Source organism: Pezoporus wallicus, unplaced genomic scaffold (genome assembly GCF_028554395.1).
Source record: "Pezoporus wallicus isolate ANWC-B61680 ecotype Strahan unplaced genomic scaffold, APGP_CSIRO_Pwel_v1 contig_6787, whole genome shotgun sequence".
Classification (NCBI taxonomy): Eukaryota; Metazoa; Chordata; class Aves; order Psittaciformes; family Psittacidae; genus Pezoporus; species Pezoporus wallicus.
The window spans coordinates 1,996,383-2,024,279 of NW_026636951.1; the positions used below are offsets into that span (position 1 = coordinate 1,996,383).

Consider the following 27,897-nt stretch of genomic DNA (forward strand, 5'->3'; position numbering starts at 1 on the left):
CTTACATTTTTCTTTGAGGGCCCTCTGCATCCTGCTCTATGAACATAGATACTGTGTGCAGCTGTCACCCAAAAGTAAAGGAATCCACTCCACACACATGCTTATTACATCCTTATTTCTAATTGGGCCAAATATTCTATGCAAACTTAGTTATGACATAAAACTGGGTATCACGTATTATTTTCTGTATTAAATGCAAACACTGAAAAAAGCTATTTCAAGGTTGTTTGATCATGTAATTTTATTCAAACTGTATTAAATTATGTATTTAATATGTATAGCGTACCTTTTTATAACTATTTTAAAGATCCAAAGAGGAGTTAGTTATCCAGAACACGTAATTAGTATGCAGTACTTGAGACCACAAATATAGTAACACATTTGACAAAAGCCCTTTTGGGCAAGTTGCACACTTGTAAGCAGATTGCTGCATATTGGATTTGACTCTCAACCAAGCTTGCAACATGACAGAGAATTAACCTTTAAATCCACCTTCTTACCTAAAGAAGTCTTCTTGCAAGGCTATGTTTATTTCTTACTCAAAGACGCCCTAAATATGTCCTCGTACTGTTAACTATTATGTAAGTACAAACTGTTTAAAATGTAATTATGTTAAGTAATACTTGTAAATAGACTTTTCAACTTATTCATGAGTGCATGTAAAATGTTCATAAATACACTGCAACCATCTCTGCTGTTATATTTTCCTCATCAAACACTTATTATAAATACTTTCTATAAATATATCTACAGTGACAAGTACTTACCAAAAATATATTTTATACAACATTGACTTTCCTCAGTTTAACATGAACATTTAAGAAAGTTTGTCCTTTAGATCCAAAGTAATTTTCATCCAACAAAGAAAACAGGCACTGTAAGTATTCATGTGCATTTCTTTGGAAACATAAACTAAAGAATGTTTAAAGTTGTGTTGCAACTTGAAGAGGAAGATGAATCCAGTAAGTTTCTTAAGCAATATACATTTTTTACTTGTATATTTAGGATTACACTTTAAGGAAAGATTAATGTTCAATCAATGTTAAGGAGATTGGAAACCACAGATAAAATAAAAGTCACATGTACATCCCCAATGGAAAGCCACACACTCTATTTTTTACATAAAAAATTTCACTAATCAACCAGATCTTTATACAACTAAAATTTAAAACAAGGTCACAATGAACTAATTTTTTTTAAGGAGTACGGGAGACATTCAAGAAAAATAGGTATTTGATAAAAACTGGCCTCCAACCACTTTGAAAATACTTACAAAGACTAATAGCTGACTAATTACATCTACATGACCAAAAAATTTAAGGCTATTAACTCTTGTTTAATAAATTAGAAATATGAATATATTAAAGTGTATGACTTTAAACTAGTAACAGGATCTTCCAAAATGCACCTTTACAAAAATCTGGCAATAACTGAAGTTTGGGATAAAATAAAAAGCAACCAAATTCTGTGATGCAACATCAATAAACTATATTCTCATTTGTTTACACCCTTTCTAAGTTTGGGTTTCATATATCTTTTGCATTAAGCTGAAAAAATTATTTCTCTTATTTCATGAGTATAAGCCTACCATAAGGAAAACAAAGTTTTCAGACCAGAAGCCTTCTTTTAACAAAGACAATCTATCCAAATGGTCCATACAAGTGACTGCAAAAAAGGTATGCTGGCAGAAAAAGGTGTCTGGTTCTTAATTATGACTGGATTTCCAGACTTTCGTCTTGACAACTCCTGAAGAAGATGAGCCCACATCCATCTCTAGCTTCAGAGAAACAAGTCTTGAAAATACTCATCAAACTCCTCTTCCCTTTAAAAAAAAAAAAAAAGAAAAAAAAAAGAAACAACATGAAAAAGTTCTCCTTTGAATCTATACCTACAAGATAATATTTGTTTGAAAAAGATTTAGCAGACTTCCGATTAGCATTTGCTGCTGGTATAGATCAGTTTGACTTATCCACTACATTCCAATACCCTTTACATTTCCCTATCTGTGGAACAGCAGTGAGTTAACCGTTGGGATTAACTTCCAAGATAATAAACAGTATAGTAAGGGGTAAGACAGCAGTCGTATGGTAGTGGCTTGAGAAAGGTTCTCACCCAGAGATGTCTCCCCTTTAAAAACACATTCTTAGGTTCACTACAAGAGAGATTTGACATAATTTAAAATGTCAGTATATTCATTTACACAGAAAAGATCTCTGGTTCTGCATTTCTGAATGGACACTGTATGTTCTACTAGCTACAAGTTTACTAGATCAAACTCACCGTGATTTTTCATCTGTGTCTTTCAGAGGACCTTTCCAAAAGTCAGCATCTGAAGGACCATCTTGTACGTCACTCTTATCTGAATCTGTTAAAAATTTAAAGTGGTTACGAAATAAATTTTTAAAGAATTTATCATTTTATTTCCATTTAGATTATATACTGCTAGGCACAAAGTTTAATCGTAATCATGAGAATAAAAAGCATTTTCAAATGTTATTCAATACAGATCAAAAAGACTCTTAGCTATTATGAGTTAATATTATGGCCAAACATAACAACAATCATGTCAAATCACTGATCTTTGACACACACAGCAGCATTGCACTTTGTTCCTAAAATTCCTTATAATCACACAGAATTAAATTTCAGTTTCAATTCATGATATTAAATGAATCAATTACTTCTGCTCGAATGACAACTTTTATCAATTTTGATTTGTAAGCGAAATTGTCAAAAAACATGGATTACTGCATAACTGTTTAGTGTAAGTATACAGAAGGAATGACAACAAAAAAAAACCCAAATCCTGTCATCAGAAAGATGCCCTGGACTAAAAAAAAAAAAACATAAAATCTTCCAATAGCAATTTCCTGATAAGACAGACTTTGGACATGGTCTAAGTGTAAGAAAACTGTTTCAGCTGTTCCTGTACCTAACTGGGAAAAGCTAGGTGCTGAGGACATTCCTAAAAATGTATAGCACAGCAAAACAATCAATAGAAACAATCCCTTCTTCATAGTCGGCAGCATGAACTGTCATGACCAGGAGGTGGAGCTTGTTTCATCACAAAAGAAACAGGATGGGAACTACTGAGATACAGAAGCAACCTAAGAAATCACTGAGACTGAGTGCATCCACAAGTCGATCTCTGAGGTACTATAGGTGGTAGCTGGAAAAGCATGAGTTAAAGTCTAGGGTTTATTTTAGTAGAGTACATACTAGTATTGTTCCCTTGAGGGGAATGTAGCAGTTGTATCAGAAAAGTACTTTCTTTACACAGCACACATTATACAGCACATATTTGCATACCTGGAACCATGCAATTATTAACAATGTAGCTATTTCGTGCCCCCTACTCATTTCAGATTTCTGTTCTATTATCTGCCCACATTTTTATCCCTTAAACTTAGAAGATTTCCTTCTTAAAATTCTTTACAGTTTTTCTCCAAGAATTTGTAAGCAATTATTTTGACCTTTCGTATCTCTTCTTGTTTTCACAGTGTTCATATCTTACGAAAAATTATCTTACAATTAAAACTAAGACCAATGACAAATGACTATGAGATAATACAACTTACTACAAAACATAAAACGCAGAAGATACTCAAATACTTTACCTTTATCAGAATTATCTGAATCTTCTGAAGAAACCTCATCTGGAAAGAAACACCAGTTAAAAAATAGTAAGTATATCTTAATTTATCTTTTAACTTAAATTGTTTACAAGGATATTTCTATCACACTATATTACACATAAACGTGTGCAAGCATGTACACAACATGTATTCAAAGCAAGCAAAAAGTAGAAAGATTTTTTTCTGCATGTCTTCACAGTTAATCAGTTTGAGCCCAAACATTTTATCCTGAGATCTGTGGTGTAAAAAGGTTATCTATCTAAGATTTCCAAAAGGCTTTCAACCCCAAAGCCTCAAGGAATTAAATACTTCACAACCCCTTCTGGTATGTAACGTCCAATACCTGGACAATTTTTCCTTGCAATGCATGTTTTTCTAAAGGATATCCCTCTCTGTAAATGTCAGAAATTTATCTTTTCTTTTTCTTCTCCAAATTCCTCTTTTTTTGTGCACCCAGGAAATTTTACCTAAGAAATTCATTTTTTTGACTATCTGTGTTATAATCAAGAAAGTTACATATCTATATTCATGTAGCTATAGCAAAACTAAGATTCAACTAACATATTTGAATATTTTTAAAAATTAAACATTTAAAATTTAAATTTACCTTCACGGGTCTTTTTTTTGGACTTCTTTTTTGCCGAAGATTTTTTCTTCTTACTTTTTGGCTCTTTAGATTTTGGTCCAGCTGTGCCTCTTTTCTTGCATGCTTTGACTTCTTTCCTCCTTTAAAAAAATGAATGCACACCTTTGAAATATGTAGTCTCAAACAACAGTAAATCTTGACTATTTAATTCAGTCAAATATTTGTCATTTTTTCCTATACCCTGTAACTAAACTGAAAAAAATAAATTAGTTAAAATGAGAAGTGCAATAGAAACAATGAAGCTCTATAGCTGAAGGCATAGGACAGGAATTCTGAAGCTGCTAAAATGACAATGATGTAGGCAGCAAAACCAGTTCTTATTGGCATTCAAATACTAAAACCAGAAAATTATTTTATAATATGCCAAATACTCAGTTATACTGAAACCTTATAGAAAACTATTTTTTCATATATGTAATGAAAAAAACATAGTTAATACAGGTCTTAAAATTTGTTTTCATATTTGATAGCAACGAAATCTGAGGCAGAAGAATCTCAAGTCTAAGAACCTGCTACAAACCAACAACCCATGTATTTTATTGTCAGCCTTACTTATATAGGCTTATCCCATAAACATAGCCTAACTTTTTCTTGCTTCTTTGCATAAAGTCAGCTAAATTGTTTCAAAGTATTACTTTGCAAATGACAAAGAGAAAATGTTTGCCCATGCTTATTCTGAATTCAAGTGCGTTTACAATTTTACTTCCAAAAAAGAAGACAAAAAAGTCAAAGTAATCTCATTTAGTTAATTCTTCTTAATATGCGCCCAACATGCTCTAATGAAACTGAATATGAATTAACTTTTAAAATGGATTCATTAACAGTCTTGGATATATCCATCTAGACATACCTTTGATTTGTCACTTTAGGAAAGAAATCACTGTTTCCTACCTGTAAGGTTTCCTTTTCCTTTTATGAATTTCAGGTAACTGTATGGCTTAAGTACTGAGCCACGCAACTAAGTTAATGCCACATCAAGAGTCAAAAAAACATAAAAACTGAATATCAATAGTTGTGGAATTCACTAAGTTTATAGATAATATCAAAAAATCAAATCAAATCTTAATGTATACATTTTACAGGTTCAAAATTTACAATTTTTCTCTCCTATTAATAACTGATTCTCAAAGAACAAATACTCAAATTCAAAATGTCAAAGCACAGTCACTTGACTCACACATAAACCCACTACTTTTAAGAATAGAAAAAGCATTCCAGCTCTTAAACACAGCAAGAGAGAAAATAAAAAAGACAGTGTTTTGCATAAACTTTCAGAAAAGAAAAATAATCGATGGACTGAAACGAAGGAAACTTTTGTGGGGGTAGGGATGAGATTCTTCCACTTTGAGGGATTCTGTACTTTCATTAGCGCATTAGTATCTAACTCTCAGCAGTGGCAAGCCAGTAGCATTATAAGAGCTAAGACCTCCAGAACAGAATCTGAAATCAGCATAAATTAAGTTCTTCATCACCTAGCTGAAGCTTTCTCCCTATTAGCTCTTCATCACAACTTTAATCTATTCAACCCACATATTTTCAAAATATTTCATTACCGGTGATGAAAGTTTAATTTGTGGGAACACTCTGGACACAGTCCTGAAAAAGAGAGAATGAGAACATTACAGAGATGTATTTGATAAGCATGATTATTAAAACATTAATACATACACAAAACTAGATAGAACTACTATCTTCCAATTTCAGTAGCTTTTCCTTCAAAACAAAAGTTACAATATAATTGCAGCCAGGGCTGAGAAATATACCATAATATACGTCTTCAGTACAAACCCAGATTTTACTAAACCTGGAGGAAGATCACAGATTTAGAGCTGGCAACTCTTCATAACCAAGTTATCAGTGCTTATCACTTACAGATACCCCATTTCATGGATTTCTGTGGATAGACCAAATTGATCTACAATTATACCAAAGATTCTCAAGCCTCTTAGAGCTTTGCCAGAGACCAAGTGCTGCCACATGGAGTTTCTTGTGCACAAAAGAAAATACACCATGAGCTTGTCTTACGCAAAGTAACTCTGTGAACTGTGTAAGTTTAATTATCTGATGAACATATCAATGTGCACACAGTATTGAATAAGAAAATCCCACTCAAGAGGCAAGAATGGAAAAGGAAGTGACATAATTGAAGTTAGAATTTTTGGGAGAAAACAAAAGTACTAAAATCAGTAGAACTGAAGGTGTTCAAGAAGTTGTCTGGTCCAAATCCCTAAGGAATCCTAAGACACCTAATTGATTAAGCAAGTACAGTGATGAAACCCTCCTTACAACATAGTACTGTCCATTAAAACTAGATATGCTTGTATAAAAAAGTTTTATAATCTGTTATCTTAATTTATGGCACCACCAATTATACAGCATGAAGTGTTCAACCTGTAACAACTTTGTCATATATAATGATAACAGCCATTCTCTCCAAATCAAGACCGTCATACTACCTGTACTTAATAGAACAAAATTATCTCCTATTCAACATTTTGCATTTTGCATGAACTAATAATCATTACCACTGGGTCTCACTCAACAGCTTTTAAAGGACAAGATATTTGTCTTATTTTAAATGTACATATCCTTGAAGGGTTGACTTACTCAATTTCACAAGCGCATTCTTCTTTTCACCATGTTCAACGTAACCAAAATTCACCTCCCAGCTCTTCAGGCCTTCTTTCTCATCACAGTGCTTATTTCCACAGGAAAACTGACCTTTAAGGAAGTCAAAACCAGCAAACCATAGCTCAATAACAAACATGCATAGGTTTCAGCTTGTTATTTCCAGTCTTCCTCAGTTTTTCCTTTTTATTTTCCATTTCTTTCAAAGAGATAAAGCACAAATCTACAAGTAATATGTAGATTAAGAAAACAATAGCAGATAATGCAAAGCATTCAATCATGATTGCCTAGTACTGCGTAATAGCAAAGAAAGCACATAACTTGAACTGTGTTTTACAATGTGTAGATGGAGGCATATGTTATAAAATAGTAAGTGTCATACTGAACTTTGACAAAATGAATGTCACTAGGATACATTCCATATTCTATATGATCACTTACTTAGCAGAGTGATGGATCAGGAGGTGTGATTCAGATATGCACCTTTAATGACATCAAACTATTCAAAGTATCATTTGAGATGCCCATGTTCTTATTACCTTTCTAGTTCATTTGATATACTGGACATAAAATTTGCATTTTATGACTTTCCATGAACGCTTTACTTGTCTTTTAAGAAAAAGAAATCCAATTCTACGAGAAATTATATATCAGCTTTAAAAGCTTCCTTGGGTTTATTATGTAAAATATGACACTAATTTTAAACAATTTACACATAATATTGTTCGCACCACTGGGTTCCCAACACTGCACTAATAAAGAAACATATATCCCCTTTGCAGAAGACTGATATGTATGCAGAGCTGGCAACAAGGATGTGTATTAATAGGCTCACAAGGAGGACCACTGATGAACAATTAAGCTCAGAATATTCTGCTTAAGCTGCTAACTAATGGGTTCACAGTGTCCTCAAATACTTCAGTTCTGCAATGTAAAACCACTTCCAATGCTAACACTTGAACGCAAAAAACATACTGGTATATGGCTACATGGTGCACTGTCCAAGTATTTTCCATTTTACCCTGCCTATTTTCCATGGAGGAAATTACTGAGAAAGAATAAACGGAAACAGGTTTGGAAGAATGTTTGTTTAAATAAGGTATATTATATGTGCATTTATGCATGTATAAAATAGGCTAAGAGAGATACTACTATGCTAAAAGTGAAATGTTAGTTCACTGAAATAGTGAGAAAAATGGAAAGAAGATGAATTTACAGGTATTAAACCCTATTTCACCAAATAATATGGCTGGTTTGAGTATTTCACTATGTAATTGACAAATACAAGTAAGTAGAAAATAGCACATATATCCACATGTTCAGCTTTACTCTTTCTGCATATTATGAAAAAGTCCTATTCCACTCTACCCAATGTTTCCTATTTTCCTACAGAAAATAATTTAGGCCTTTTGCCTAAAATATCATTTACTATTAAATGTTATGCCATACCTTACTATTCATGCTTTGAAAGTAGAGAAAAAGTACTTGGGAAGGCATGCCAAATATGTTTTTTAAATAGCTTAAAAGCTTTTAATTTAATTAATCATGTGCCTACTATTCACTGATTTATAAAACTTGAAGTAGGGCTTCTACCTTAAGATTTTAACTAAGAAAATACCCATTCTGAGGAACCATTTATTGAAACTGCCAATGCATTACATCATTAACCACCATTAAGATTACATTTTAAATTTAAGGAGATACAACAGCAATCTCCAATATGACCTCCTATGCAAGGAGAGGAGAGGAGAAATATTCTGGCATTTACAATTAGTAATATGAGTAATACTGCTCCTTTCACTCGTCCTAACCCTTCTTCTTCTCCATGACCTTATGAAGACAGACATCGAAAACAAAGCATCAAATGTGAGTAAACCACTCCTATGTTCCCTTCTTAACATACCTCAAAACACAGTGCAGTCCACCATCACAACTATTATTGTCATAGCTACAATAAGCATATGCTCTCCCTTTAAAAATATGAATTATTAGACAGGTAGGTATTAATGCTTTATTAGCTTTCATTAAAGCAATTTACATTACTGATTTATACTTAAAACAGCAAAAGAAAGGCATTAAAGAGTCACCTATTTTAAATGAACATCTGAAACTGCACTTGAAAAGAGCATCTGACACACGAGATAAGGTTGAATTCTTGCGCCACTTAGTGGTGAAAAATAGTTTCTCAATTCTCGCTACTGTACGCTTTTCATCAGGATTCCATTAAAAAGCTCAAAACACGTAATTCTGCACCTTCTCCCACATTCTTAAATATAGGGTATTAGATATTAAAAGTAAAATGCGGCTTTAAATTCTTTTTCACCACAAAGACATAATTGTTCCTAAATTATTCATTTCTCATTTAATTTTAATTTTCTTTTTAAAAGCAATCAATAAATCATGCAACTGTATCAAATGTAATTATCTGTTAATATATTCTGCAGTGCTGAATGCAACATATGACTACAACTACCTTTAGAAGCTTTAATCTTTATAGGTTAAAAAATCCAGCCGTTAATGTTCATACTTCTTTCTGTGAAGTGATACATTTAAAAAAGTATATTTGTAAGTTCTTGCAATATATTATAATAAATAGAGCTGTTTACAGAACTGTTCTGATCAACAGTATCACTGTATGCAATTTTCTTGTGCATGCATACATGACTTCTGAAAACTGTACACATGTATGAAGATCTACCCACACGAACAGCAATAGAATCACATAATTTTCTTCCTTGCTTGGCCAATTCAAAAATTCCATGTGCCCAGGCCATCAAATGGGGATCACTGTGCAAAGTCCCAATAACACATAAGAACTCACACATATAAGCAGGCAGAATACGCTGATTTAGAAATAGGATTGGGAGACATGACAAGCATCCCCACTGAAGCTTTCAAAAAACAATTTATCCTAAACCAGACATTACACACAGAACTTTAATTAAAAAGTAAATATTTGCAAAACAGCATTGCAGAAATAGTTAAGAAAATTATTTCCTGAGGAAAAGTATTGAGAGACTTCAATTAAAGCCATCAAAGACTAATGAGGTAACAGAACTACTGGAGAAAGGTAGCTAAAAAAAATAGCAGCTAAAAAAAAATATCCATGAAAAGCTACATTATCAAACTAATTATGTTGGCGTTCATTACAAATCTGACCCTGTGAAAATAAACCACGTTTTCTTAATTTTAATCAGTGTGCACTCTTGAGCTATGTGACATACACCAGCAAAGTTAGAAGTTAGGTCAATTAATTATCCATTGTTATTCAATAAACTTACCAGTATTGACAAATACTGTCAACAAAATTATACCAAAAAGCAGCAAGAAAAGCATTAAGGAAGAAAATAATATAAAACTAAAGCATTACCTTTTCCTGAAATTACTTCTTTCTCGTGTCGCCATCTAAATCCAAACTGTTAAGATAAGAACCAGAATTGTGAACAGTCGATGCATTCAGTGTAAAGACTAATTTCTGTTGACTGATGCCCTGCATGTAGTTCATCTATTTAATTCCAGTTGGTGGAATTTCATTTCTTTCTCTGTTAATTAAAAATATCTCTCTCCCTCTGCTTGACAGAATTATTCCAATTTACACATGCAATTCAAACAGCAACTTGCTAAAAGTCTTCACAACATGCAGAAGAACAAATAGGATAGACTGGCTTTACTAGCTACTTCCTTGCAATTTTGTCCATACTGAAAACATCACTGGAATACTGAAAAGTTGTATTAGTACATTATCAATAGATCACTTCTTACACTCTAAGGCAAAAAAACTCAAACCAAACCAACTGACAACTAAGTTGTATTTCTCTTTACATTGCCTAGAAACTTTACCTGTAGATAACCCATCTACTATTTTTGTTTTCCAACAGAATCTGCTTCAAACTCTCAAAATGGCAAGTACCTCAGTGAAAAGATTGAAGACGGAAGGGAGTGCAAACAGCATGGAAAAAACAATTATATTTTCAATAACAACTAGAAAGAGGCGTACAACTTCTCTAAAAAAGGTTATCTTGTACTTTCATTTAAAATTCATGAACACAAGATGACAAGTAGATAAAATTGCTGCTCTGTGAGCAAAGCACAGAAGACTCTGAACTTCACGTTAAAAGATGGGGACGGAAGAGGGAAAAGAAGGATTACAAAATCCAAGAGGTACAAAAATGGCTGCAAAGCCCATCTTTGGAACCCTTTGGATATGAACCTTCTCCTGGTGCACTGATAGACTGAACTGACACAAATGTGCACTTTGTAAATGTGTAAGTTCTGCAACATCCTGTATTGATTTTCAATCTTTTAAATTTAGTTTTTGAACACTCCACAGAAGCACAAGTACCTATTGCTGTGTGTGGTCTTGAACATTGTTGATTTTTTAATAAACAATAATAATTCTTTAACTGAAGGGCAACACCATGGACTTCTCATATGTGAAGTAGTATGTGGCTCAAAGAACATCAGTAAAAAAACATTTAAAGTTTTGGCTTTTAAGAATGTGCCATACTTTCATATACACACTTTGAAACTTAGTAACAAAGCTAAACAAACTTAAAAGAAAGGTGTCAGCAGCCAAATATTTTGTCAGCACTGATTCTCCCCAAGTCAATATATTACATAGATGTCTAAGAAAACTAAAAATTTGTACACCAACAAAATACTTGCCACTTTAAATCAGTCCACTAATCTCTGAATTTGTGTTATAACATAAACAGTGTTTTCACACCTGCTGGTTTCACTGGTAAAAAAAAATCACCGATCAGGTTCTGCTATCATACAGCATACGACAGTCTGCTAAGACTGGATCAGATTGTGCTTCGCCTACTTTACAAACCTGCAGTGTGGTCTGAAGTGCCATTATACCACTCAAGCTTGGGTCCAACAAAAAGAAGTGAGTTGTAAAAACCAAGAACTGCGTTGAATAGTTCAGTGAAAACAGAATGCAAAATACATCTGTGAGTGCAGAATTAATGATGGAACCAGTTCATCCAAAGAGTTATGGCGATTGGCTTTCCTCTTCAAAGAATATTTGCTGGTCTACAAAGTTTTCTAATCCTGAAAAACTTGTGATGCAATTGAAAAATACAGCAAGTTTACTATTAAATGTCAACAATATTTTGGCACCAATTTTGAACATGTGTGCTGCTGGCAATAAAAAGTAAAGAACAATTTGACCTTATCTTCATATTTGCTTTTTCATAGTCCATCTGTTACTTCAGCAATCACCAAGTTATCCATGCACACTTTTCTACTCGAGAAGACTTTTACACAAATTTCCCCTCATAGTCTAAAGTTGACTCAATACAATGTAAATGAGATTATATCCTTACAGAATATTTCTGTAATGATATCAAGAAAACTAAGCAAAATAAAAGAGGTAGGCAGAACAACCTGTAAGTATATCTAGGACAAAAGTTGAACTCATCTGCATCCATTTTTGCCAATCATTCTTCCACCAACTAATGGAAAATGACAGAAAGTGGCCAAGGCTAAGAAGAAACAATAAAATAAAAATTAAATACAACTGAATTCCTCTAACTAAGCTAAAATCTCAGGAACAGGCTAAAGTGTATAAGAATTAGAGTATGATGTTGAATAGTTGGCCTGCAATATTAAGGAATGCAAAAGCATCATCAGTAGACAGCATGGGGCTTTGAGCAACCTGGTCTAGTGGGAGGTGTCCCTGCTCATGGCAAGGGGATTGGAACTGGATGATCTTTAAGATCACTTACAACCCAAATCATTCTATGATTCTGACTCATCTTCTTTATTAAATAAGTTCATCAAGATCCTAAATGAGCTATTTCTACAAGGCAGACCAAAACAGATGCTTTGCAAGAGTATCAAACGGCTAACTTAATAAGAAACGATAGTTTTAAAAATGTGAAAGACCATTTAATACCCATAGGTATAAAATTCCCAAATTAAATATGGACAGCTTGCATAATATGCATTGGCTGCAGCAACAAGTAATGTCCAGTGACCTCTTTCACAAAAAAAGAAATGTATGAATTCAGACAACACTGTGGAAAAATACTGTATTTTACATATTTTTCTTTTTGCAGAAAAGCCTCCATGCTGAAAAAGTGACAAAGCAAAAGTATTGACATTACCAAGTGGAAGACAAGTTTCCCTAGAAATCTGAAAATTATTTGGAAATCAAAACAAAGTATAAAATGTATTCTGTTTAATGACCAGGTGTCAAACAGATTTCATTTCTTAGCAAATAGGAGACATTTCCAATCTGTTAAGCTACAAAACAAAGCACAGAGACAACAAATAAGAACGTTTCTAGGAAAATAAGACAACAAAGATAACATTTCTAGTCCAATGTGTATCAAAGTAAAACCTACATGCACAGCACTCTTCCTTACTGCACTGCAAAACTGACAATGGAACACAACTATCTGACAATGAGACGGTCATTTATCAGCCTCAAAGCTTGCAGACAAGATACACTGAAGGTTCAAAGACAACCTTGACCTAAAAATTCTGATTTAGGGAAAATACAAGAAATAACAGACCCATCACAAGTAAGAGCTGTCAGAGCACACTCTTCCAGTGTCTCTAAGTAACCTCACACCACAGGGTCACCGTGGCATTTCTCATTAAAAATGTTTATACGTCCTAACTACACAAAGAGAAGTGGGATCGTAGATCACAGGTCCCATTTGTCTGCAGCTAGCAAGGTGAGCGCCCGTGGGCAAATGAGTGTGTGAACACCAGCAAAGACTGAGGCAGACTAGCCCTCAGTTAGGTGAAGTAGTCTGGGAGCAAGAAGGATGAATGGGTCACCACCAGCTAGCTCTGAGTATGAGAGCACCTGTATATCTCTAATGACAAGAGCACAGGGGTATCTCCTATGGGACGAGGGGAGTCCCAGCCATCTCTGTGAGTGCGTATGTGTATATGCATGCACGTATGGGAATGAAACAGTCTGAACTAGCAATTGAAGAGCAGCCGTGGCATTGGGGTTTCATATGTCTTGGGTCTTCTGTTTTCTTTTGAGTTTTTGGTCTTCGACAAGGTACTCTGCTTATTTTTCAAGAGAACCCCTTGCATAGAACTGGTCCTTATCATTATCTAGAACTTAGGAAAACAAGTAGATTTTTCTCAGAATAAAAGTTCTACATGAGATCTGAGCTACAACCTCTATACAGAGGTCTTTAAAAAAAACAGCTGCCTAGAAGATTTTGGCCAGTAGCAAAACAATTACCGTTGTGAAAAGACAGATGAGTATGTACATGCAAGTCTCAGTCTATGCTATATATATATTAAAAACATCACAGTAAAGTGGCCTCCAACTTTACTTTGACACCACTTAGCAGGATATAGAATCAGAGAACAGTCCAGGAAAGGGACCTCGACAGATGATGTGGTCTAATCTTTTATGGGAAAGGGAGCCTAGATGAGGTTACCTATCACCCTGTCCAACAACATCTTGAAAACCTCCAGTGACAGAGACTCTGCTTCACCACTGGGGAGGTTGTTTCAGTGAATTAATATTCTCACTTTAAAAAATGTCTTCCTTGTATTAAGAGGAAGCATCATCATATACAGCATCAACAACTAGCATACAAAAGGCTGGACAGCTGAGAAGCTTGTTACCCACCCTGCACCTCTCAAAGCACCAGAACTGCAGAACAGAAGGCACAGGGGGCTAAAGATACCCAACTTCCAGTTTCTGGCAATGCAGAGAAAGAATCAAGGCAGAAAAAGTCTGAAAGCACAGACTGCATTCCATTGGTGTGAATGGGATCAGCAGCCTATTTCTGACTTCCAAGAAAAAAAAACCTGCTTTGATATCCTTCTGTACCAAACATGGGCATGGATAGATGAGTAATGAGGGAAAAAAAATGAGATTTTTCTCATTTTTCTAAGAATTTCTAAGAAAGCACATGCTCAGAACATATTTGAGAATAGAAAACATAGCCTAATGTAAGAAAACTAATTACATGATATAGCAGAGCTATACTGACATGGCAACTCCAAAACCATAGGTAATGACTTACGAGCATACATAGGAATTCAGAGTGACCTCAGAGTTAGGACAGCCACATTTTAAGTCTGTCAGGGAAACACTGTTTGCACAACACTCACACACACACACAAAAGAAAAAATGGAAACTGGGGCAGAACTGTTTCCCACAAAAGACAGCAAACATATGGAAACTTGGCACGGTAGTTGAAGAAACAAAATCTGTAAGCATGCTGAGGGAAAATCAGCTGGGGAGGTGGGTCAAAGATTGAGGGATATGAAACAGCTATAGGAAAATAAAATCAAATTTACTCAAAAAAAAAAAGGAGGGAAAACTTCTTCAGAATTTTACATTTTATTAATTTTCATTTAAGTTTTGCATTTTTCTGTTACAATGGTCTTTAGAAGGCTGTCATCTTTTCTACCTAGTACTAGAGTTTAGGTCCAGTCCTTGCAAACATTTACCAGTGAACATAATTTTCAGTACTATAAATAGTCTCAAAGAACTTACATAGCCACTGTTTGCAGGGCTGGGTTGTTACTATGTGCTAACAACACTAAGACATCTGAGTTGAGCAATACTCTTCGCAAAATCACAATAGAAATTTCATGTATTCTTTTTGACCAAGATGTTAGTCAGTCAGAAACTTCAAAACGAAAAAGGTTGTTCCAGTTAAGAAAAACCGGTGCTGGAATTGGGTTGTTTCTCTTAAATTCTATTTACTTACAAAGAACATACAAATCCTGTTTCCATAAACAGAAAAGAATGACCAGCAAAAGAAACTGCTTTAGAACAGATATTTCCAAAACAGTTTCTGCCAGCATCCCAGTATAAAACTCTCTCTTTTTAGACTATGTCTTTTTTTTCTTTCCCCTTAATAGTAACATTCCCAGGGACTTTTTTTAGGCTTCATCCAGTGATTCTCTCAAGACAAACTTCTATCGTCTTCCCTCCTTAACCTCTCTCTGTTTTCTGCCTTTCTTACACACAATATACCTCTTCATAAAACACCATCTGACAGAAGAGCTCCTCTTCCCACAGAAGCACATTTCTGGGGCAGCAACAATGCTTGGATTCAAACTGCTGCTGCTTATTAAATAACTTGACAAGTTCTCACAATTCTCTTTCTAGAGTAGGGGTACTAACATTCTGGTTTCACAATACATACACAATCAAGGCAATTTTTTTAAAAAGGGCATACTTTAAAACCAAAATTATTTACAATACTGAAATGTACCTTATTCTCTTTGTATCTGCTGATATCTGCTATACAGTATTCTTTGAACAACTTATCATAATACTTCTTTGCAAGCCTCTTTTCCCTGTAAGGAAAAGTATTATTTTTATTAAACGAAACATGATATGATTCATTTTACATTGTAATCACATTGGCAAGATAAAGACATGTTGTTTAATCTGAAGAACACAAGGTGCAAGGCTAAAAATTCAACAGAAATACATTCACTAAGCCAAGAGATAATTTCCATAAAACTGGAAAAATACATCTAACATACATCTACAGCACAAATCAAACTGTATTTTTTCAAACTAGGCTTCCTTCAATTTTCAGAACAGTCATTTGGATCTCAGAGATCACACAAACATTTCTCAGTTCTTTCTGTCATCAATTAATTTTGCACTGACCTTTATAAGGTCTTTAATTTTTAAATGCATTAAGGATCAAAGAGTTATCACTAAGTATGCACGATAATTCTTAATTAGTAGGGGACACCACAAATTTAATACAAGTGATCTAAAAATAACATGTTCTGTAACAGCTCCAGGTACCAATTCATGTCTGCTTCATCTTCTTCGTTCCACAGGAATCTATGGTTTTCTCTAATAACATCAAGATCCGTCTTGTCATTTGCTCTATAGAAGGACACATTTTTTTAGTACAATGTAATATTAAAATGAAAAGTCAGTCAAATAACAATTTGGTAAACACCACTATTTCACAGTTGTGATCTCTACCTCACTGCAAAAAGGAATATATTGCTATGGAATAAAACTATGAAAACATATATTCCCTGGCATATATTTTCCCCAGTGAAAAATTCACAGTGGAATATGGCCACTGAAATGGGATGACTTGATCCTGTCTGAAAATACTTTTTACACTTTTTACTGGAGACAGTAATGTTAGAAGGCAGCTACAGACAGCCCTAAAGAAGGTTATCATTATTCTGGACAATGGATAGCAATTCTGCTCATTTCAAAAGTATTTCAGATTGTTATTTTGAAGTTACTGACAGACATTTCTCAATGTACCCTCAATACAAAATTAGTGCTAACCTGTCATCTTTCCTTTTACATAATAAAAGAATAATTCAGTTCATGATAAATTCTTATATAAAAATATGGGAAAAAAAACAACAACCCTAAACCCCAAAACAAAAATTAAACCAGGCAATTCCGTGTTTTGGTTATTTACAATGAATGTAGTTACTATTTATGACCAAAAGAATTAGTAATTTGATGCACAGCCACAACCCCCCTCTCCCCACAAAGCTACAATATATGTTTAATGGCTTCACATAACAGGGGAGCTTTGGGGGCATGAGGGGAAAGATTGCCAATAGTTCTTACCCAGAACGTCGGAAATCTTCTATTTTGCCACCATAGTACAAAATGTAATCTTTCACAAGCTTCTTATGTCTTTCATACTGAATAAAGCAATTAAGGATGGCTGCAGAACTTATCTTCTTTTAACATAGTTTAAAAATAATAAAAAAATAAAAATACAAACTTTTTTATACACTTAACAGAAAGAAGGGTTGGGTTTTGTTTTTTTATTTTTTCCAAATACAGGAATTCAAGGCAACTTCATCTTTCAACCTCATTCAGCTGCCAGACCTTTATAAATTTCTCTTCTATCAAAGATGCTCTGTATGCATATACATAGAAACTGAGTCCATTTTTTCAGCTGTGAGTTAAACAATAGCTTCTTAGAACTGCAGCTTAGGTTTGAACCAGATTTGTGTTTTCATATTATGTAAACAGTCTGGCTTCTAAAATTGAATAATTTATTACATTTTATCATCCACATTCAAATAAAAATTATCTATCTTCTTTGGTTGGGAGACGAAAGGAATAGAAAAGTATGTAATGCTTACTGTAGAACACTTTGGCCTCAGAGACATGATTTGAAACACATTTTGTACCATAATTTGACCAAAAATATGCAATTACTTACTCAGAAAATAAGTGTCTTCATAAATAAAAACATTATATATGGCTAAAATATTTTCAATTAACTTATATGGTGTTTCTGAAGCAGCAAATTGAGAAACACAGTATCTTCTGGTACATATTCCAGCAAATACTGCATCAGTTTGAATGATTTTTATCAACCTGCTATTCAGACATGTATTAGAATTTTATTGAGAAAACATTTAACTTCCAAAGCCTTCAAAAAGTTAATTTAACCTCAGTATGTATCTTTCTTTTCTCTTTCCACCACAAACAGAAGGACAGAGAAGCAAACCCAGAATATTTAACTGGCACAAATAAGCATATTTAACAAAACATACTATTTTGTGCTGCTATTTGAGTTACTAGGTGTTAAAACTGCATAACAGTAAAGGTTTTACATATGAACTACTCAAAAACATTAGCAGAAATTCATAAAAGTCTCTACATAATGAGTTTTATAGTCATTCCAGCATACAGACTTTTCTATGGATAATGACAGTTCACAAAGTCAGTGGGACTGATTTAAGATATGTCCCCTTCACAGACATATAATGGTTTATGCAGTGCCTGGCCAAATCCCAAGCAGGTTAGGAGAAGTTACTGTTTGTTTACTGCAGTTTTCAGATTTAAGTAAGTCTTTCCACATATAATTAGTCTTTACTTTCCTATTTATTAACTGTTACAGCTGAAGAACAGCTATTTAAACAAACAGGGAACTGATGGTATTTCAGATACACTGAAGTCAAAATATGTAATGCCTGGCCCAGGTGAAAACTGAATGAAAGAAGAAAGGTTGTAACCTAAATAAGGTAGTAGTTATAAAAACAGTTTAAAATTACACATGAAACATGATTAAGATAGTAAAAAAAACCCTTCACGTGATATTAAGCAGGCTTAGAGTAGCTGTAGAAGATATTACTGGAGATCAGGCTGTTTTGAACAGACTTTTGAACTAACGAATGCTTTCTTAAATTTCCAGTAGAAATGTATTTGTCCATAGGTCATAGCAACCTTACACAGAATTACGCTCTGTATAAACTCAACCAAAACAGCAAAGTGTCTTTGTGCCAGTCTAAATAAAATTCACTGCGTAACTTAAACCCAAACAGGACAAATGATTTTATAGGACAAATCTGACAATGCTTCTACTGACTATAGTACTCTCAGTCATCTCAGCAACAAAAAGAAACTAATTTTAAGAACTCAGTATCTGGTACTACACTGTCAACTGCTGTGATAACTGAGCAACCCCAGTATTTCAGCATAAGGGATAACCTATGTTCCATCTTCAAACTTGAATTAAAATGAAACAGAAGGATACGGCATCCATTGCTATCAGGTGGCATCTTCGTTTTCTTGCCTCTTCCCTGTTAATAACAAATACATTTGAGTGACAGATGTCTTTACATTAAGTGAAAAACGTCTCACAAAAGCAACAGACAGAACATACCTATCCCATTCTTCAGCTGCGAATTGTCTGTGAACCATGCTGCCTTGCTTTGGTTTTTGGAATGGCTTTACCAGAAGGCCATCTTCCTTTACACTAAAGGCAGGGAGGAGAAAGGCAGAAAAGTTAGTCAAGAGCTTTACATAAGCAATAAAATTTGCATATGCCAAACTCTGCACTAGCTTGAGTGACAAAACCTGCTATATTGCTAGTTTCTACAGGGATAAAACCAAACTTCATAACCAACATCAGGTTAGACTTTACTTCACTTGTAGAACAAAATAATAAAGGCATTTGCTTACAGTTAGCATTTAAAAATAACCTGCTTAAAACAGCAGTCTGTAATATTTATTTTTAGCATTATCACTATAGAACTACAATGAAAAAACCATGAATATTCCTCAGCTTCCCTCCATGTGCAAAGCTCCATAAATCTCAGCTCAACAGCCAAGTAGGAAGTAGGAAAGACAGTATGTTCACTGAATAAGAGTGACTGCTAGTAACCTTACCCCATCCTTTCATGCCAATGTCTCAACACCCCATTAAACAACTCTGCCTCCCTCAGTGTAATCAAAAGAATCACTCATTTAAAACTTTAGTCCCGGATTGTGAAGCATACTTGCCAGTGGGCAGCTAAAAATATGTTCAGAATTCAACAAAGTAATAAAAATTTAACTATAAAGTGATGCACTTAGCTAGTAAAAGATATATTTAGTTAGTTCCACTCCTCATAGAGGTGAAGAAAAGATTTTTCCGTAATTATCAGCTGGCAGAAATAATGGAAGTCAGAAACCTGTAGAAAGCAAGCCAAGGAATTCATACTTCAAGCTATAGAATACCGGACTCTAGAAACTAAGGATTCTTATTATTTGCTCCAAAGGATCTGTAGGCACAAAATTCCCACAAGGAGTCTCCATAAAACAGGAATATGGAGAAAACTTAAGACTACTATTTTCCACCAAGTGAAAATAAATATCTTCATAGAGCAAGAAAAGGATATATACATATACAGTGAACCAACATTAGAGCCGAACTGGGAATTAGCAGTAGTGTGCCAGAACAAGGGTAATGATGATATTTTTGAAAGGCTCCTGTTAATATTCCACCTAGAATAGAAAGTGGAATGGTATAATGTGTAATGGCCTTTTAAAGAAACTGAACAAAACCAGTCACTGTTTTAATGGAGAACAGCTATATTTATAAAATAAATGGAACAGCACAATGCCTGCTATTATTCCAACGATTAAAACATAATTTTTTTCCCCAAGATGCACTCATACACTACAAAGCCCATTCTTTCAATTTTACTACAAGGGAAAATATGCAAGAGTCCTTGCTTCCAGAAAGCCTTTTCAAATAAAGTCCAGTAGCAGAGCATGGGAGAGACAGAAAAAGGTATGAAAAATATATGCACAGTATAGGCTAAATGCTCAGTACAGTGCAGAAAGTGTCAAAGGACTGTGGTACCACATATGTAGATGAAAATATTAACAACAACGAGATCAGACTCCAAAAGTCAAAGTCACTAATTGTGTGAACCACTGAAAGAACTGGCAAAGGTGATCTCAAATAAGAGATGTGTAGTTACATTTCAAGGATTGAGCACAACACAGTTCACCAATTCCAGGTCTCTTCACAAATTAAATGATAAATAGCATAAATCCTTCACTTCCTACAAGCAGGCATTTTATATCTACAAAGCCTGCTGCCATTTGGCCTTTTTTCCTTTGCTCTCTTAGCCGTTCCATGCATCCTGACGGATCACAGTGAAGCGAACAGTGCAGCCAAACCTCAGCAGTTGATACTAATGCTTGGAAAAATGAAATGCTCTGCTCCAAGACTGAGGGCATGTAGGCACAAGATGGACATGGCAGAATGGACCTTGTTCAGCTGCCCCGGGAGAGAATGTTCTTTGGCAAGCTTGACATGAGGAGATGCAGGAATCAGAGACTGATTTTTCAAAAACCACATCAAACTATTTCAACACCACCCTTTACTTATGACAGCATGATCTTGTATATACAGTAATAGGCCATTTGCACACAACACACAATGTAAAGTGTTAATTCTGTACTACATTACCTTTTAGTCTTTTGCACAGACTTCTCTCCGTTCTCCTCATCACTAAAATCAGAATCATAGCATCCATGGCCACGTCCCTGAAAAAAGACAAGAGTCAACACACCTGCTAATGTAATATTGACACTGCATAAATAGAAATCAGTCCATCATGCATAAATGAGAGAAAGATAGAGAGCAAGCAAGCAAGTGCAAATTCTCACGTGTCTACACGAAACCAAATCCAATAGACAATGCAGAGTATATTCCAAATAACAGAGGGCAAAGCCAGACATCAGTCTATCACAAGATCGCTTTATAAATAATTTATATGTAGATGCCCCCGTATTTAATCTTCACACAGATGCCAAAAATGTGATAAACATCTTCAGTCTTTACTTTCAAACAATCCCTCTTATGTATGAAAAAGCTAAGTATTTTCCCCAGGAGCCACTCATTCAGTGGGCTTGAGGACATCAACTGATGTGCCCATATTATTACCACAGATAAGAACAAAAGTTTATTGGGCTGTGGCACAGAATTTTATATTAGATCTTACATTGCCAGATGGAAAGCTGGTTGAAATGATATCTAAATATAAAACAACAATATGCCTGAAAAATGTATCATCTAATCATCAAAATATTTCTACCGTGAAATGAAATCTTTCTCCCACATACGTGGGACTATGATGTTAAATTAATGAATATAAGAAACCCAAAATACCTTATACCTTAATGCCATCAAACGACTAAGCACTAACTGATGCTGAGATCTAAAACCTCCACCTTTCAGAGCATAGTTACATGTTTACTTCTTTCAGCAGAAGTAATGTCTTAAGCAGATCCCATCTTCTCTCCCTCACTCCTACTTTAGTACTTTCGATCCATTTGCTCAGTTACAATTGTGAAACTACACATAAACCAGATAAATCAACTCACCCAAGTTATAAAGGTTCCTACCTAAAAAAAACATTATTTTAACCCAGATAAGCTTCCTGGCAGCTCATCTAGAGCCCCATAACCAGCTTCACCAGCCAGCTGTGGGGTAGCACAGGAAGAGAACAGCCAGAGCTGGAAACTGCATAAACTGGCACTGACCCCAAAAAATGATTTACAAACTGGAACATTTACACAACTAAGCTAAAAACATGAGGGATGGTTATTACAGATCTGCATGGGGAAAGGTTCAATACATGCTTCCTAAGTATCATGGTAATTCAGACTGTGGATAAGAAAGGGAACTGGATTAGAAAACCAGTGTATTTGATTCAGCATTCCTGATTCTTAAATCACCTACAATCATATTCCTCCTCAGACAAAAACCTGAGAAAAACAAAATTTGAAAAAAAGATCCATCTCTTCTGGATGATTTGCCTTCCCTGGCTGCAAATGCCTGCTAGCAATGCCATGCTGCAGACACAGCTGTATCCTCTACTGACATCAAAAAGCTCTATCTTGTTGGTCTGTAATGTGCAGAGTATGTAAAATACTATCTTTTCACGCTGATGGTGAAGGATTGATTTTTAATATCTTAATTAATTTATATTACCAGTATTAACATGTGACTTTTTTCCTTGCTTTAATACTGTAACATTCTTTTCACTCTTGAACTTTTCTGAAGAAGACCTAGCTCACATACACACATCAATTTGAACAAAAGCAAATCAGGACTTTCCCAAGAGACACAAAAATTATCAATTGCCAAAAAAAGTCTGGCAGATGTCTGCAGTGTGTGGTGTAAGGTGGGCCTCACACACTGGCAAAAGTGCAGCAATGGTGCAAAGTCCCATGGTAATCCACAGTTCAGATGCAGGTCCCCTAGTTTAGGTGGTTCTCATAGCACGCTTGTCACTATTTTCATTAATGAAGCTTGTCTGGTCTTGAGAAAAGGCTGAACACATTACAAGTGTGCAGCAAATATATTTATACTTGGCCTCTAAATTTTAAAAATGTCATGTCAATCCAGGAATGTTTTAATTGGCAAAATAATGCTTTCCAGATGAACACTGAGAGCTTCCTTCACACTCAAAAGGGGAGAAAGTCCAAGCCAACACAATGTGCATGAAAGTCAACATGAGACAGATGAAGTATAAAAACAGGCAAGAAGGGAAAAGCTCAAATAAAAGGAGATTTTCCCACAGTGGATTCCCTTGAATGATGGGCCTCAGGAAAGATGCAAACATACTTGATAATCAGCTCCCAAATGATTCCAGGAATGACTCAAGCAAAAAAAAGCTGCTCCAACAGAGTCATATTGTAGGGCTCTCAGAAGCTGCTGACTGCCCTTTGGAAAGCTGTGACCGTGAATATAGACCCAGGCATGGCCAAGGTCCTCAGAGGCTGCTCTTCCAACTGGAAACTTCACAGAATGACACTAAGATGACCTGATTTTAAAGTAAAACATAAAAATGAACTCCACTAAAGAATCACATCCATAAATGAATCTTTACATTTTGGAAGGGAAATGTAAACAGACACCTGCTTAATGTTGTGAAATTTCAAGACTGATTTCTCCCCTTCGCCACAAAAAAAAAAGACAGGCAATAATCCCCAACAAGTAGAATGTATTTAGCTCGAGTAAAAGAGAGGCAGATACCAAAGTTTTGTGCCTAAACTAGTGGATTTTAACAGGCATGTGTAGACATGGATATGCAAAATTGTCAAGAAAACCTAGAATAACTACTTTCACTATTTGATAAACTCTTTAATTAATCTTCATTTTGATGGAATTTGTCAGAAACTCAGGATGCTTTAGTATATTAGCAAGGCAAATACCAAATATTTTATCAAAATATAAACCTAAATAAAAGCTACATAATTTAAATGGCACAGCTTTTTTTTCTGTTTCACCAACTTTGAACTTCCTTTTTCCCAAACAAGAAAACAAACTGAAACCACAAAACCAGAACATGTACCAATCACTGACATTTAAGTAATCCCAACATCCTGGATTAATTAACAGCAAAGCAATTGGAGACAGAACCAAGCCCACTAATTTAGGGCTCCTAAAAACCTGCAACTTAAACCCAGTAAATCTACAAACACTGTATGCAACTGAGAGCAGAGATGTCAACTGCTGATGTCACTACAGGACACTGCATTTACAGGTGGTATTTGCATCCAGAAAAAGCATCTCTTTTAACCCTCTCCACTGGAACAAACACACACTAGTGACATGGACATGTCGTAATTCACACTGACCCTCCTGTTCACAACACAAAGCTGAAAAGAAAGGCAGTTAAAAAAAAAAGGGGGGGGGGGGAAAAACAATCCTACACACAAAAACCCAAGTCATGCCCCTGACAACCGTAATCTTGCTACTCCCCACACAAGTGTCACTCCTATCCTTCCCCTTATCTGCCCAGCACACAGGTCTGCACTCATGTCTGCTCACAGCCCAGATGTGGCCGAAAACAGCCCTGACAGTTCATTTTGGTTCAACAAACTACCCTGGGAGAGTCTGAAGAGAACAGGGCTTGGGGAGCTGTCCTGGCTGGATAAAGGGTGCCATGCTGAGTGTCAGCAGAGTTCACGGCAAAAACACTCTTCCTACCTCAAGACTTTGCAATTTCCACTTGGGAGAAAAGACGTGAGAGTAAGTACAATTAGCTTTAAATCTACTCTTCCTTGTAAAACTAATTACGATAAATATCTGCATATACAACCCAGTGAACCAAAAGAGAACACACAGGATACTGCCCCTTTATTAAAACTCTGAAGATAAGGAAAAAGCAGGAGTAAGGTATAGGTAACAGCAGGCCACGACGGTGAGGTTTAGAGCTTTGTGGGGCTCCAAGGAGAAAAATCACACCGAAAACCGGCCCGTGTGGGTCCGACACGACCTCGAAGCTGTTCTTACTCCCAGAAAACCAGCCAGCTCTGCTCTAGCTTGCTGCGCAGCCCGCCAGACCCGGCCCGCCGCCACCAGGGCGGCCGCGGGACACAGGCCGGTGACTCCTGCACAAGCCTTAACCTCCCGACTGCCGGCCCGCCACACTGCCCCATCCCCGCACAGGCACGGCCTGGCCCCTCCGCCGGCTCCACCCCTCCGCGATGGAGGCCGCGGAGGCCGCGGCCTGTCCGCTGCCCGCCCCTCCCTTTCTCCAGGGCCCCACTCACGGCCGCGGATAGGAGCAGCTGGTTAGGGACCATGACGGCGGCGCGGGCCGCCCCGCCAGAGGGGAGAGTTGGCTGGGAACGCGGGCGAACACCGCCTCCTCCTCCGCCACCCGGCCCTACTCGGCGGCCGCGGCGCTGCTCCGCGGCCCGCTCCCGTGGGCCCCTCCCGGAAACTGGGACAGAGGCGGAGCACGGCCGCTGCGCCGGCTGCCTCCCTCTGCCGCTGGCGGGCGGCGCGGCGCAGGGCACAGGGGCGCGGGCAGCCGGCGGAGCGCGGCGGGGCGGCGGCGGGGCGCCGGCGGGAGGGGGAGGGCGAGCTGCGACGGCAGGGGAGGGGAGGGGAAAGCGGCTCATCATGTTTGGGGGCGAGGGGAGTCTCCCTGCCCGGGAACCCGGTGCGCGGCGCCGGCTGCGGCGGTCTCCGCCTCTGGGAAGGTAGGACCCGGCCGTAGTGGCGCCCAGGGAGGCTTTAGCGACTCCCTCTCCATCCCGTCCCGCTTCGCCCTTTCACCACTCCCAGTGCTTTTGGGCTGGGGAGTCTCTCTAGAGGAGCTGAGCTGCGGGGGCTGAAAGCTGGCTGCGGGCACCAGGGCAGCGGGGCCCCGCGGAAAGGGTCCTTCGGGGGACGGGGCGCGCAGGAGGGGTCGCTCTGGAGGAGGCCCCTCGGGGAGGAGAGGGCCCTGGGTGGGTGCTCCTCGGTGGCAGAAGCTGCCAGACGTCCCTCGGGGCCGGGCTCCGTGCAGTAGGTGTGTGCGCTGCCTTCAGGGTGACACAGACCTCCTGCACGGCCGCAGTAACGCCTTGGCAGCCTCGGCAAGGTAATACGTAACATTGGTTTCCACATGTTTTAGCGGTTTCTCTTCTCAATTGCATCTCGCAGTTAGAAGAGAGACAGACAGTATCTGACCCAGTTTCTCTGCGAGGACCAACGGCAGCTGGTTGATAAGAGTTCGGGAGCTTGTGGGTTGCATCACTGGAAGGGGCTTTATAAACTAAAACTGTTTTCTCATAAGCTAGCTGGGAAATGCCAGTCTTCAGCATTAAGTCATCAGATACAGCAAGTAGCTGTCAAGGAGCTGATACTGTTTCCCATCAAAGATCAGGGCGCACAACACCTTGAACCAGCATTTTGACTGCTGAGGTTTGAAATGCTTTAGTCCATCACAGGTACTTTCTTCTGGACTGTATCAGACTTTTCCAGCAGTATTATTGATTCCTAGAGTCTTAAACCACAGATACACTTAATACAGGGAAAATTTCAAAACTGAAATGTCACCAATGTAATACATAAGTTGTAAAACCTAGTGCAGTATTTTTACAGTGCTACACAGTAAGGGAATTGAATGCCAACAGTTGATAGTGTACCTCTATACATTGGCTACTGAATCTGTGTTAAAACCAAAAGTATTTTCTTTCTCCTGAGCTAGTATTTGTGTCACTTATTATGGTATTATCACTCTGAAGGGATGTAAAGGTGATACTAGAGGTGTCCGATGGAAAGGAACTGAGTGGCAGGCAATATGCTTATCTGAGTGTATGCAGTGTTCTGCTGAAATCCTATGGAATGTGGCCCGTTTCCTCTAAGGAGCAGAGACTGTTGCAAAAATGGAATTCTACTAATTAATAATTTAAATACCTCAAAATAAATAATGTATACCCATGAAACTGTAATAGCAGGCATCTTTTTGTTCTCTTATGGAAACGACAGACTGCTTTAGTGTGAATGAATCCTGATATGATTCTGGAAACTGGGCCAACATATCATTGATTATGCACTTTGAAGAAAAGTGGGAAAGGTAGAGGAAAGATTTACAATTCCTGAACCTCTTGGCATTGTGCTGTGGCCATAAAAGCTTGCATATAGAAAAAATAAATTTCTGGACAAAATAAAATTCTCCAGCATGTTCAACTATTGCAGCTGTTGTAGATGCTGAAGTTAGTTTATCAACAGCTCTTTTGAGAATAGCAACTAGATAACTTCATCTTACTATGTTATACTTTTCTGATGTCTGACTGTTGCTTTCAAACATCACCTAACTGCTTTTTATATGTGAGTGACAGTAAGCTATAGCTGGGGAAGTGGATCAGAAATGAATCCTTTAGTAAACTAGTAGTTGAAACTGAGTCTGTCCTTAACCCTTAGTGTATGTATTATAGTTTGATTCTGTAGGAGTATCTCGGTAGTTTA

The 27,897-nt window shown here is 36.8% G+C and overlaps 2 protein-coding genes across 3 annotated transcripts in view; one reads left to right on the forward strand and one right to left on the reverse strand.

Moving 5' to 3' along the window:
• Positions 1–1,315: 1,315 nt before the first annotated feature.
• On the reverse strand, positions 1,316–26,123 carry LOC130595515 (protein FRA10AC1). Of its 2 annotated transcripts, none has more exons than XM_057402350.1 (14): positions 25,710–26,123; positions 21,613–21,689; positions 19,534–19,626; positions 19,405–19,450; positions 17,478–17,554; positions 16,677–16,760; positions 16,126–16,210; positions 10,280–10,325; positions 6,889–7,002; positions 5,835–5,877; positions 4,243–4,361; positions 3,618–3,656; positions 2,281–2,365; positions 1,316–1,822 (listed from the first exon to the last, which is right to left on the reverse strand). In XM_057402350.1, exons 1-14 carry the CDS (start codon positions 26,064–26,066, stop codon positions 1,780–1,782), a joined length of 1,308 nt encoding a protein of 435 aa, XP_057258333.1. In that variant the 5' UTR covers positions 26,067–26,123; the 3' UTR covers positions 1,316–1,779. The 2 variants fall into 2 exon arrangements, with proteins under 2 accessions (XP_057258333.1, XP_057258334.1); XM_057402351.1 differs by lacking the exon at positions 25,710–26,123 and adding an exon at positions 25,152–25,248 and having other exon boundaries at positions 21,613–21,715.
• Positions 26,017–27,897, forward strand: part of LGI1 (leucine rich glioma inactivated 1) — a 30,754-nt gene continuing 28,873 nt past the window's right edge. The window contains exon 1 of the mRNA XM_057402342.1: positions 26,017–26,144. The gene's annotated coding sequence lies outside the window, so the exon portion shown is untranslated. The remainder of the gene's footprint in view (positions 26,145–27,897) is intronic.